This window comes from Arachis hypogaea, chromosome 6 (genome assembly GCF_003086295.3).
Source record: "Arachis hypogaea cultivar Tifrunner chromosome 6, arahy.Tifrunner.gnm2.J5K5, whole genome shotgun sequence".
In the NCBI taxonomy this organism is placed as follows: Eukaryota; Viridiplantae; Streptophyta; class Magnoliopsida; order Fabales; family Fabaceae; genus Arachis; species Arachis hypogaea.
Genome location: NC_092041.1, coordinates 22273666 through 22287434, shown reverse-complemented (window position 1 = coordinate 22287434; position 13769 = coordinate 22273666). Strand labels below are relative to the sequence as shown.

Genomic DNA, 13769 nt, shown 5'->3' with positions numbered 1-13769 from the left:
GGTTTAGACTTTCCGGATTCTCATGGATGCCGCCATCAATTCTAGCTTATACCACGAAGATTCTGTTTGGGAATCTAAGAGATATGCGCCCGGCCTAAGGTAGAACGGAAGTGGTTGTCAATCACGCGCGTTCATAGGTGAGAATGATGATGAGTGTCACGGATCATCACATTCATCAAAGTGTTGTGCAACGTATATCTTGGAATAAGAATAAAAGAGAATTGAATAGAAAGTAATAATAATTGTATTGAAACTTGAGGTACAGCAAAGCTCCACACCCTTAATCTATGGTGTGTAGAAACTCCACCGTTGAAAATACATAAGTAAAAGGTTCAGGCATGGCTGAATGGCCAGCCCCCTGAATGATCAAGAGACCGAATGATCAAAGACTACAAAGTCAAAAGATTAAACTGTCAAAATATGTCTAATACAATAGTAACTTATCCTATTTATACTAGACTAGCTACTAGGGTTTACATGAGTAAGTAATTGATGTATAAATCCACTTCCGGGGCCCACTTGGTGTTTGCTTGGGCTGAGCTTGATTTATCCACGAGCTGAGGCTTTTCTTGGAGTTGAACTCCAAGTTATAACGTGTTTTGGGCGTTCAACTCCGGGTTGTGACGTGTTTCTGGCGTTTAACTCCAGACAACAGCATGTACTTGGCGTTGAGCGCCACTTTACGTCTTCAATTTCCAAATAAAGTATGGACTATTATATATTGCTGGAAAGCTCTGGATGTCTACTTTTCAATGCCTTTGAGAGCGCGCCATTTGGAGTTCTGTAGCTCCAGAAAATCCATTTCGAGTGCAGGAAGGTCAGATTCCAACAGCATCAGCAGTCCTTTTGTCAGCCTTTTTCAGAGTTTTGCTCAAGTCCCTCAATTTCAACCAGAAATTACCTGAAATCACAGAAAAACACACAAACTCATAGTAAAGTCCAGAAATGTGAATTTAACATAAAAACTAATGAAAACATCCCTAAAAGTAGCTTGAACTTACTAAAAACTACCTAAAAACAATGCCAAAAAGCGTATAAATTATCCACTCATCAGATGGCCCGAGGTTTAAATACTTCAGTTATCAAATTTATTAGGGGTTTGTTACTTGTGACAACCAAACTTTTGTATGAAAGGATTATTGTTGGTTTAGAAACTATACTTTCAATGAGAATATATTTGTGAATTCTAAACCACACAAAAGTTTGATCATTATTTGCCATTATTAATAGAAATATAAACTTTACTAAAAATTTATTAATTTACTTTATCTATTTCAATGTTAGTGTTGTGATTAAAGTTATCTGTTTTGATACTAGTATGAAAATTTACTGATATTATGGATTATTATTTTTATTGTGTCAAATTAAGATACTACTGTAGTAGTATTAACTAATTTTATGTCTATCTTGAAATTAGTTGTCTTTAAAATTTGAGACTTGGTTGTTCTTAAAATACTGAAGATGTGTATTTTAAATTTGTTAAATTTTTAGCTATTTTATATTTTTTATTTATGTAGGACCAGATTTACCGGTTCAACCAGTAATTTGTTGGTTGAACCAATAAACCAGTGAACCAGTAGTCTGACTGGTTTGATCACCGATTCGGTTCTTACAACTATGTCGTCCCTGTCTATTTTAAAATAGGACAAAGCGACCCTTGTTAATAAATTACACCTGATCCAGCTCTTGTCCCTGACAAAAGTGAGACAAGGCGGCCCCTCCATTATAACCCCTCACCAAAGTTGATGGAAAAGTCTTTTGTGGCATTCACAGGCGCTGATGTGGAGGGTTACTTAGAGTTATGTGCCACGTTGGCTTAGGGAGAATAGACAGGGGTCGATTTGTCCCCTTCCATTCTTCAAAAACGATATCATTTCTGGTTCTCTACTGAAACAAAACCTAAATTGAGTGGATGATTGCACCCTAAGCCTCTTCTTACGTTCTGGTGTGTAAAATTGAAGACAAATCTTAGGACAAGATGAACTTGCAAATTGGAGGTGATAATTTGAGTTGCAATATGAACTCAAGTGAGAGCATTGGGGTTCAGAGGAAGAAGAGATAATTCTCCCCAAAGTGCTATTACGGGTCTCATGTTATTCTATTCATGTCTGGGACTGAAAACAATCCAGATAGATTATTCTTTCGTTGTCCTGATTTCAAGGTATGTTAGGTTTAATAATGTGTTGATTCCAGATAGGTTTAATAATGTCCAGGTTTAGTTTTGTACTCACTGTTAGTTTTACAAACTTAATTCATATTGTAGATTGCGAAAGTTTATTGCTCATTCTTTGCGTGGCTAGATGATTATGTTGCTTCATTTAATGAGTATGCTAGAAAGACAATGTCAAAGCGGGTATTATTGCAAAAGCAGAATCCGTCTGAAGGACAGAATGATGCAATGGATGACAAAGTGAAAGAGCTAGAGGATAGGTTGATTGGATTAGAAAACTAATTGGAAAAGTGTAGATTAAAAATGAGTGAAAGTACATGTCTAGACTTCAGATGTAGTTTTTTTGCATTTCTTGGTGGGGTTGTGATTGCCTGCTTGTTCAGATTAACTTTGTAGAAAAATTGATGTCCTAACTTTAGTTGGTTGGGGTTGTTTGTAACTTGGGATGAAATCATGTATTTGAATATTGTTGAAGATAAATGAAAATGACTTCCTATTATCTTTTTTAATAGTTTATTCTATGAATTAAATGTGCAAAAAAATTTGTGCATGAAATATTTGTAAATGCAATCTGCTGGTTGTGCAGCAATCCATAAGTTCACCTATATCAAATAAAGCACAGAAGTTCATATATTATACTCATGCTGATATTGCACAAGCAATCCATAGGTTCATAGTTTAGACAACATTGCATGGACAGCAACATGGCCCCAAATCAAAAGTCTAAAACATTTGTCTCTAAACAAAAAAATTTAAACATTTGTTCCTAAATCAAAAGACTTAAACATATTCTTGAAGAAGCTAAATAAGTAGCCAAAAAACTAAAATAAGTAGCTAAAATACCAAAAGAACAAAACACACTTCTTTAATTCCTATATCATTATCACAACTTTTTTGGAGGCTTGAGGCCTGAAGGCCTAAAGCCTGGTGTTGATACAAATTTCAGCAGCTTTGATATAGTTGTTGAACTTGTAGCAGCCATTGTCTCGGCAGATATTGTGTTCCCTGTGTTTCTTGGAGTTGTTGTACCAACTACTGGCCTAGTGCCTTGATTCTATGAGTTACGAGGCCCAAGTTGTTGAGATGGTGAGGGCTGAGATTTGAACCATAAAATTTGTCCTGGAACTGGTATAGGCCGGGGGGGTACATAACATGGAGATGTAGGCCGAACAATTTGTTGCTTTTTTGTAAATGTTGTAGGATTGTTGTTGGAGTTATGCGTTTTAACCTGTTACAAGTAGTGAAAATTGACAAGACAGTGTGTCAACCTAATTGATTTGTATAGAGTATTAATTCTTAAATACCCAAAATAATGAATATACTACCTCTTCAACCTGTGGTACAGATTGTGACAATAAAATTTCTTCACTCTGGTTTAGGCTGCTGTTTTGGGTCTTGTAGACAACTTAGGTTAGAACCATAATTTCTAGCACAATTGTGTTCATTCACCAGGGTCTTCACTTGATAACTATCTTCTGCACTGTTCCAAGAAGTCGGGATCAACCAAGGGCACTGCTCACTCGCACATACTGCCCTAACCCTCTTCTTTTCATTCTTGAGATATACCACATCCTTCCCCCCAAACACAAAATAGTCCTTCAAGGCATTCTTAAAACTCTTCATTGTAACAAATGTTTGTCCAACCTTAAATTCAATCTCTCCATACTTTGTCTCCTCATTGAATGCATCAAATGCAGTACTTCCTTCATCATCATCTGACATTGGACTGTTAAATGCCTCACTTTCATACTCATATGGCTTCTTATAATCAGAATCTAACTCAACTCCATTTCCATCATTTGTTGCTCCCACCAAATTTTTTTCTAAAGCATTTTCAAGCCCATTACCACCTCCTGTGTCAACCGCATCACCCCATCCAAAGTTACACTACCTCCTTCATTCTTTCCACCTCTAAGAACATGTGTCCTCCTCTTCTCACAATACTTCTTTGAAGTCCTTTTTTGGTTGTCTTAGGAAAAAGAGTTTGACCACTCTTACTTGGACCAGCATGATCATTTTTTTAATTTGGGACAGTCTTATCTATAATTTTTAGGTCAGCCTTATCATCTTTCATCTCGGCATTTGGGTCATGAGTAGCTCTTTTTCTTGCAGCACCCATCATTCTCTTCTTCAACCTCCCATTCTTTCTTTGTTCCCTATTGTCTTCACTACTATCTGCATCTTCATATCCAAGAGAAGGAAGCTTGTAAGATTCATCTTCAGTTGTTTTATATCCATCACCTGAAGATTATAAGTCACTTAGAATAACATTCTTAAATTACTCCTCATTATCCACAACTTCAATACACTAATTGGATTATCAAAGTAGATGTGAATTTCATTAGTTTCTTTATTTCTACTCTTGTTATCCCTCATTTCATTTATCTCAATATCATCCTTCATTACATGCAAGCCAAACTCAAAGTTAGGGATCATGCTATCAAACCAATACATGGTCTTGTAAATTGTATAATCAAGCTTCCTCAGTAAAGCTTCCAGATCGAAGTTCACCAAATCCATATCAAGAGGTGGCCATTTCTTCACTTTTTCATTACCATAATCCATTTCACTTTGTGAATTTCTCTTGAAATTTTCTCCTAATAAAAAATAGAAACTACTTCAAACTCATCTATTTACAAATATGTACATCTAATCAAATTTTATTTCAACACACTAATTATCCACCTATGACAATGATCTAAACTAATAACAAGCAACATTATTTAGGTAACAAATTAATTAGCCAGCTTTAGAACACCATTCAAAAAAAAGGAAAAAAACACATTCACTAAACATTCCAACATCAACATGAAATTGGAAAAAAAAAGTGAATACTACTAAACTTTGAAACCATAAAATCTTACACCAACTTGAATTGTGATAACAGCTACCTCCACTCAACGTCGCCAATAACACCGTTAATTGTGCAGTTATAGTTGTCGTTTGGGACTGTCAGCAGTCTTGTTAGCAACACACTCAGCACAACCGCCAGATATTCTATGAAACGTTTTTTGTTTTGGGTGAAAAAGAAGACAAGAATTTGGTATTGCTGTAAATAAGGATTAGGATTTGGGAGTTACACATGATCTTATTAAATTTTGTTTCAATAAAGAATCAGAAACAGTGTCGTTTTTGAAGACTAGAGGGAGACTAATCAACTCTTATCTATTCTCTCTAAATTAACACTTAACTTTAAGTAACCCTTTATATCAGCACCAACAAATATTATATAAGATTTTTCCATCAATTTTGGTGAAGAATTATAATGAAAGGACCGCCTTATTTTACTTTTATAGAAACAAAGATTGAATCAGGTGTAAATTATGGAATTACCTTATCGTATTTTAAAATAGAGAACAATCTAATTGGATATTTACTCTAAAATAAAATATTAGAGACGATTTCGATTTTAAGGTAAATCCATATCGTCTTAACCCAATTACAAATGAGAGTGTAATCTTACCGCATCAAAATGCAGCACGTCACCTCTGATAATCGGAATCAGATTCCGATACAGATGCCATGCTAAGCTTGCTTCCATTCATTCCTCCCTCCAATTCCAATCCAATCTCCCTTTCCGTCTTTCTTTTCTGCAAATTCATTCCTCCCATTTCCTTCTCAAAACGCCGCCTTTTTCTTGATCCAACACCCTAAACCAAATCCCTAACTCCTTCATTCATTTGTGCACACCAAGTTTGGCGCTTTTTATCTTGTGATGTCGGTTTCTCACCTCCTTGTATTCTTTTTCGCCTATTTTCCAGGTCTATTTCTTAGCTGTGAAATTCTGCCTTTTTATCTATCTATGTAATTTGGAATACGAAAAAGTTTTAAACTTAAATACTGGGGTTGCGCAGGATTGGTCTTTTCTGCGGTTGTGACGCTGAGTTCCATTGAGATATTCACAACGCATGAGTGGCTGAAATTCACCCCAACTGTGTATTTCAAATGCAACGGAGAGAACAAGACTGTGTTGCCTGATGTCAAGAAAAAGAATGTCATCTATGTCTTCAGGGGTGAAGAGTCTTGGCAGGTTCCTCATGCCAAACCGTTTCTGTGTTGTTTGTGACTTGTGACATTTAAATTTCAAGTACTATTGTTATGGCCATGTTTGGAAGTTTTTGAATCCATGCCTATCATGATCAAGGAACTATTACTCTATCACTATTACTATTCAGTTCTCCAAGCTTGAACTCTGAATAGTTTGCTTAGTAAAAGCAAGCTTTGTGTGTGTTTGGATTACCTCTTTCTATATTAATTTTTACTCAGAAGTGTGTTTAGTATGATGTGATTTATGGATGGAAACTTATAAGTTTGACAAAATGCATAGTGTTTTGATCATGTAGACTAAATTTCGTTTACTTCTAAAATTACTAAAATATTGAAATGGATCAACTTTGATTTTCTGAAACATTCATGAACCATCTTTTCAATATGATTCCGGTTCACTATAAAAACAACACATGGTTTCTTTGACTCCAACCTTGGTTTGGAATCCAGAGAATGGTGTGAAAATGTTAATGTTAATGTGAAATGTTGCCAAACAACAACCACCAACTGGATTTGGTTTGTCAACATGGTTAGAATGCAAATCCAAACACATCATTGGCGTTATTGTTGAAAGCCTTGATTTTGAAGCTACTACTGAATCTCTCATTGTGCTTTGCAGCCATTGACTAATTTTTCGAGCAAAAAATGCAAGCGATGCGGACTGTATGAGGAAGACAAAATTCTTGCAGATGATGTGTTTGATGAGTGGGAGCTTTGTCCTTCCGATTTCACTGCTCCTCTTGGCAAATATGAGTATATCAGTGATAAAGAGTTTAATGCTAGCTTTTTGTGCCCGGATTGCTTACCTTTGTCTGGCGGTGAGTGTCTTGCTCTTAAAATTCCTTTTACTGCAATCATACTATTTTTGCCTTCTAGGTAACATAGTTGAAAATATATTTATGCTACTATTGAAATTGTGTGGTTGCACTGGTGATGCATTTTGATATCAATGGATTTATGTTGAAAAAAGGCAAATATTAATCATCTATTGTACCTCATGTTCTGAGATTCTCAGCATAGATTTCCTGGAAGCTTAAATTAATCATATCTGTATAGCACATGACATAATTTAAGAGACAGTATATATAATCGTATCTATCATAATCTTCAAGCTTCTGTATGACCTAGTCAATCTATTGGAACTACTGGACTTGCTCAAATTTGATTTCTCATTTCTTCCACTTGCTTGTATTTTTGATATTGTTCAAATTATTTTCCCTTATGTATGCACCTATTCATACAAATTTCTGCAACTTAACATGTTACTGAAAAACCAATTGTGGTCCTTTGGCTAGTTTCTACTGCCTCTCCACCTGTCGCGAATGATGAAAATTTGCGAAAAGAAAAGCCTGCGAGACAAAGGAAGAATGTAGCAGTTATTGTAGTAGTAAGTGTTTTGGGATCGGCCATACTGATTGTCGCAGCAGTGGGTGCATTTAAGTTCTGGCAAAAGAGGAAGAGGGAGCAAGATCAAGCTCGGTTCTTGAAATTATTTGAAGAAGGAGATGACATTGAGGATGAGCTCCACCTCGATCATATCATATGATATCGAGCAAAATCTCTCCTGTACAGTAGGTTTTTCCTCTCACAATTTTGTTTATGACGATAAGATGACAAGAGGTTTTACGGTTTCAACTGGAAAGCATTATGTTATTGTTCATATTCTCCTGTACATAATTAATACCATAGGGCTTCTTAGCTACTACATTATCAAGTAAAGCTACGTTTTTTTTTAATTTATTCTTCCAATTTCGAGTTTCGAGACACGTTTGCTTACACCATGCGTCAAACGGCTTGATTTTCCACAGTCGTGCTTCTACGTACGCTGCACTGAACCTCCAATCACTCAATCACCGTGCCAACATGGTACCTCGTTGCCTTAGTGAGATTTGGACTACTTAGCAAGTTCTCCTAGGGAAGTTATATGATAAATTAATGCGGTGGGCTTTGAAATTTAAACTTGGATGTTATGGCGCTGTATGCCTAAACAATAACCACATTTTCAGCACCCTAAAGATGTAGTCAATAACATGTGGACATGATGAAATCTGCTACACAACTTTAATAGAGATCATATCTCTGTCAGTCTTGCACAATGGTCCATTCCTCCGCTTATTCTTTTTTCAATGGTATAGGAGAAAAGAAATCATTGCCTCCGATTCATTGTTTAGTTGCAGTGTTCTCCAGACCTACCGATTTATGTTGTTTAATTTTCTTAAAAAGAATCATAAATCGGATTCTAAAAATTAAAAAAAATATTAAAATCAAATTTTCTAATTTTTGTTTTTAAAAATAAAAAATTTTGAAAGTACAAATTACACCCTCTAATTTATAACTTATTTTTCCTTCCTAAACAAATCAAACCGCCTAATTTGATTGATTAATATTAATTAAAAGAATAACTCCATATCACATAAAACACCCAAACTTCCATCAGCAGCGTATTACACACATTTAATCAATATAAAAAAACTTAGCCCCATTCCTCATCCCTCACTTTTGGTATCCGGTGTCTAATCAAGGGATGCAAGAGGATGCAAGCACTTAAATATACTTGCTGCATCTTATCAATTCCAAATAATAAAATGTTTGCCGTACCAGCCTTGATTAGCCCTGTTTCGTGCTCGTTCCATATTTCCGGTGTAAAACGCTTACAACCATCTGATTTTTAACCAATTGCAATTGAGGGCTCTATGTGTGATCATGACGAACATGGTTTTTTTACTTTCTCATATAATACCAACTTGATCTATCAACTACATTACAAAAGGAAAATATTGCACATAATAGCAAGCCACATTATGCAACCATGAATAATCTGGGAAACAGCACGCATAAAGATGTTCTAAATACAAATATATAAATTTAAAACATTACAAGTTTCTTCAGGGAGGAGTATATAATAATTATGGTAAATGTCACAGTTCACGACAGAGTGCAGATGAAAATAAAAGCATACAAATTCTAGGGCAGAGTCTGTTATCTTCTCAGAAGTGACATTTTAAGGGGACTCACTGCCTCTTGGTAGATTACGCTGGTTGTCTTCTTCGTCATCAATGGGGCTTCTGTCATCATCTCTGGGACTAGGACTGCGGCTGCGACCATTAGCCTTTGGGCTGTCATCCCCTGCTGGACTAGTGGGGCTTCTGCTCTTTCCTCTGGGGCCATCACTGTAATCAGATCCATCTTGCTGTGTAACCATCCTCTCATTGCCAGGAGATGCATCACCTCTCTTCTGTGGACTCCCTTCATCAGGTGATGGACTATGCTTCCTTGCCTTCGAGGGCTGAGGGCTACCTTTGGGTTCAGGGCTTCTAGAGCGTGGGCTCTCTGATCTATCACGAACTGGGCTTCGATCCCCCCTAACTGGGGATCTTGATCGACTGGAGAAGATTAGAAAGAGGGCAAGCATATCAGCTTAAGAGAGTTGAATTGATAGTAAGAAATATACCTCTCACAACAATAGATAACTACATCTACAGAACACACGGAGGCAACATTGCAACAGAACCAAACATAAAACAATTAGGGACTATATAAGATATCTACCTGTAACTGCGTTCTGGGGTGTAACTCCTGTCCCTGCTTCTGCCACGACGAGGAGAGCGTGACCTGACTGGGGAACGTGACCTGACCGGAGAGCGGGAATAACTACGCCCACGTCTACTGCACAAACAAGTCAATACCACAGCATCAGTTTAACACTCAGATTCCATTGGAAATCAACCACCATTTTTAGGCAAATGAGAAATTCAGTGTTAGCTTCAAAATTATACGATACCTCAGCTTTTTGGGACTGTTCTTGCAGTTTTTTTCTATATGACCCCTCTCACCACAACGATAACACTTGTTCTTCCAGTCTCCAGCTTTGCAATCTCGGGCCCAATGGCCATCAATACCACAGTTAAAGCAACGCCCAGTTCCAGGAGGAGGACCACGACCCAAATATTCACGGGAACCACGAGGAACCTGATTAATTAGAAAAATGGGGGGAAATTAAAATAAAATTAACGTGCAACTAAAAGCTGACAAAATTGGCTCACAAGCCAAAATGCAATAGCTATAGTATCAGAAAACCAGGATCCAATATCAATTGGCTACATTGTAATAAGAATTTGTGACAGTTGGTAGTTAATAGAGCAATGAATACCAACTACACTTGAAGAGTGTCATTTAAAACTGTATTTCATACAGATGCTATAAGATATAGGTTGGTTGAATGAAAGCTAAGGGAGCCAAAAGAATAAAGCCAACATTTCAACAACAAAATAATAGATACGTTCTTCAATGATTAGTCAGTGGATCAATCCTATAATGAGAGAATAGGACTAGTCAGAGGTGATATATAGAAAAAGTAACTGGAAAAAGAAGAAATTGGGAATTCTACAAGCGAAAACTGAGGGTCTACACCAAATTACATTATAATATTAGAAAATGACTCTGTAAAATAGGCAAATAAGATTTTAACAACACTATAGGTCAGCAAATATATTAAGATTAAGTAATCCAACATTCCAGAGCAAATATCATCTTGAAGCTAATTAAAAATGTAATAGAATTGAGAATATACACACAGAATAATTTCATAGGGAGATAACTCATACCCCTTTCGCAAATTCCACAATAATACGACTTCCATCAACATCACGGCCATCCAAGTTGTATCTTGCATCATCAGCATCTCTAGGATCGCTGAATTCCTGCACAAAGATGTGGGAACAAGCAAGGAAAGTAACAAAGAAGGCTTACCATCACATAGAAGTGAATATCCTCCAAGAAAATGCTAGAAGCAACCTTTGAGGCTTGAGCCAAGTCATGAGGAGAAAACAAACAAAGTTTACAAAATAAAGTAATTGAGACAAAGAAAGGGCAGCAACTTACAACAAAGGCGTAATCATGCTTCATATCCACATCTCGAACTCTGCGGAAATGGTTTCCAGAAACAGTAAGGCCATCATTACTTAACTACTGCAAGAGTATGATACTTCGCCCCTCAAAAGACGAACTAAACACCAGTTTGTGATTCTTGCCATTTCCATTAAAACACGCAATAACATTACAGAAAGAATCGCCACAGTCAACACTCGGCAGGAATTTCCACCAATTCCACCAAGGCCACCCTCCCACCACAGACCTCCAGGTTTAGGCAAAACCCCAGAAACCTTCAACAAGATCATTCAAGTTAAAACATGACACCTAGGGGATAATGGTTCCCACGTATAAGATGACGAATAACCAACATAAATCTAAACACAACAAATCCCGGGGAACACCTGCATGACATCCCTAACTTTCAGCAAAACACAGGGACGACGCTCACACACTAACTAAGCCCTCTTGCCAATTCACAAAGATAGATGAACCAAGACATGACCATCAGTTTTCCACACATAAATTGACACAAATTAATCGCGTAGGCAATAAAATGGGGTAAAAACCAGAAAAGGTCCCATCCACTCTCACAGAGAAAAGGGACCCATATAAACACTGCCATTCAACACAAGGAGATGACAGTACAATCAAACATGGGAGACCTATGGCAACAAACAAATCAGAGCAGATCTGCCTGCAAATTACTGCTTAACAATAGAATACAACAAATTCCTTAAAACGCTTCGTTTTGTTGATTAGTTATAGGGATGATAGGGGGAGTAATTACCTTCCATATCGGCTGAAAACTCGCTCCAGATCACGGGAACGCGTCCTTGAAGCCAATCGACCAACATAGAGGCGTGTGTTGCCGTATTTATCTTCATAGCGAGGCATTGTTGATTCGTTATAGCTGTGAAAAACAAAACTGAAACTGCAACATCAATTGAGGAAGAGACCCCCTTCCCAATTTCAAAAAAGAAAGCAATCTATCCAAAATCTAAAAAACAAATCTTTTTAAGATCGGAATGATCCATTAATTCCGAAAATACAAATACAAACACAAATCTGCTTCGTTCCGGTAATGGATGACCGGAAACCCTATCAGGTCCAATTCAACTTCAACACCAAATTCGATGAATTCTTAATTGTAACGATAAAATTGATCATAATAACATCAAAGAGCGCACGTAAATTGATGAAGCGAAGCAAGATTTACAGAATAGCGAGTTAATGAACACAAAAACCGGAAATCGAAAGGCAAGCCGAAGAGGGAGAGAGTTACCTCCGAAGAAGAAGAAAAAACCTAACCCTCTCAAAGTGGATCGGCTCCACCCCTTGTCTAACTATTTATACAAAAATCTGTACCTATCTTTATCTTTTTTTCGCAATCTTATCAGATTTTAAAATAAAATTAAAAACGGCGGAGTTGGGCCAGTAATGTCTTTAAGAATTTAGATAGATTAGATGGATTCGGCCCTGAATATTTAGAATCAACCAGCTGATGTCTGAAAGCCCATTAAAAAGTAATTCTTAAATTTTGTAAAACATTTTGTCCGTAATATATTTTATATACTTTATAATTTTTACAGTGTACGTACAAAATTAACTATCAAATCAATTATTGATATAAAATATATATTAAAATATAAAATATACAATAAAAATAAATCAAACAACACATATTTATACATAAATACATATAGCTAATTTTTAGAATACATATAGTATTTTTATATATTTTAATAACTAAATTGATCTTTAAGAATGTGTTCTGGCCCAACTCAATAAGAGACGGAGGTGCATCTAACGGACTCAAGACTTGACGGGCACCCGACTCGCTTAAGCCAAGGTGTCTCTCGCGTGACGCAATTCCATAATAAAGGTCTAGACAGCTGGCGGAAGCTTCTTGACAAATGGGCCTAAGCAAAAGGGCCCATTCGAGAAGCAAGAATAAAGGGAGGAACCTATCCCTCCCCTAGGTACGTCACATCTAAGGGTGGCAACACTACCCGAACCCGTGGGTACCTATTCCATCCCCGCACCGGAGCGGGTTTTTAACGGGCACAGAACGGAGACGGGTCGGGTTTAGGTTAAACCCGCTCCTACTCGTCCCGGTAGATATACTTTTAATATATCTCATATATATAAAATAATTAGTAAAATGATTAATAATATTGCATCATATTTAAATTTTTACTTTAATTTATATATGTGTGTAATGATGGTTATATAAATTTTAAAATTTAATTTTATTTGTTGGATTTTAATAATTATAGGGGGTGGGTAGTGCGGGCGAGTATCCGCAGGGGTGGGTTAGGGTTTATCTTTTTACTATCCGTAGGTAGAAGCAGAGGAGGGTCCGATGCAGGTTATTATAGGGTGGGGCGGGGTCAGGTAGGGCAAAAACTTGCCCCTACCCGTCCCATTGCCACCCCTAATCACATCTTACCCTAATTTGTCGCCTTTTCGTACGGACACTTACTTTGGCATCGAAGTGTCCTTGCAGGTGGTCCCACCCGTTAGCCTACCGACAATTGTAGGCATCATTCCTCTCCGTTGCACTCGCATTCAGGTCCGTCTCTCACAACCAACCGACTCAGCGAACAATCGAATAATGGCGCCGTCTATGGGGACCTAATGCGAGTCTGAAATGGAGGTTTTCCCTCGCCCTGAGGATGGG

General features: G+C 37.1%; 2 protein-coding genes across 9 annotated transcripts; one reads left to right on the top strand and one right to left on the bottom strand.

Annotated features, from left to right (window-relative positions):
* The first annotated feature begins 5464 nt into the window (after positions 1-5464).
* On the top strand, positions 5465-7953 carry LOC112696456 (uncharacterized). The gene is made up of 4 exons (XM_025749236.3): positions 5465-5931; positions 6025-6200; positions 6837-7035; positions 7513-7953. Exons 1-4 carry the CDS (start codon positions 5886-5888, stop codon positions 7761-7763), a joined length of 672 nt encoding a protein of 223 aa, XP_025605021.1. The 5' UTR covers positions 5465-5885; the 3' UTR covers positions 7764-7953.
* Positions 7954-9058: 1105 nt separating this feature from the next.
* On the bottom strand, positions 9059-12578 carry LOC112696455 (serine/arginine-rich splicing factor RS2Z33). Of its 8 annotated transcripts, none has more exons than XM_025749230.3 (7): positions 12372-12578; positions 11877-12014; positions 11099-11138; positions 10822-10917; positions 9999-10186; positions 9767-9883; positions 9059-9600 (listed from the first exon to the last, which is right to left on the bottom strand). In XM_025749230.3, the coding sequence occupies exons 2-7, from the start codon at positions 11981-11983 to the stop codon at positions 9219-9221; spliced, it is 930 nt and encodes a 309-aa protein (XP_025605015.1). In that variant the 5' UTR covers positions 11984-12014; positions 12372-12578; the 3' UTR covers positions 9059-9218. The 8 variants fall into 8 exon arrangements, with proteins under 8 accessions (XP_025605015.1, XP_025605018.1, XP_072052967.1 ...); XM_025749233.3 differs by having other exon boundaries at positions 9767-9880; XM_072196866.1 differs by having other exon boundaries at positions 11099-11379; positions 12372-12546.
* Between the last annotated feature and the right edge of the window lie 1191 nt (positions 12579-13769).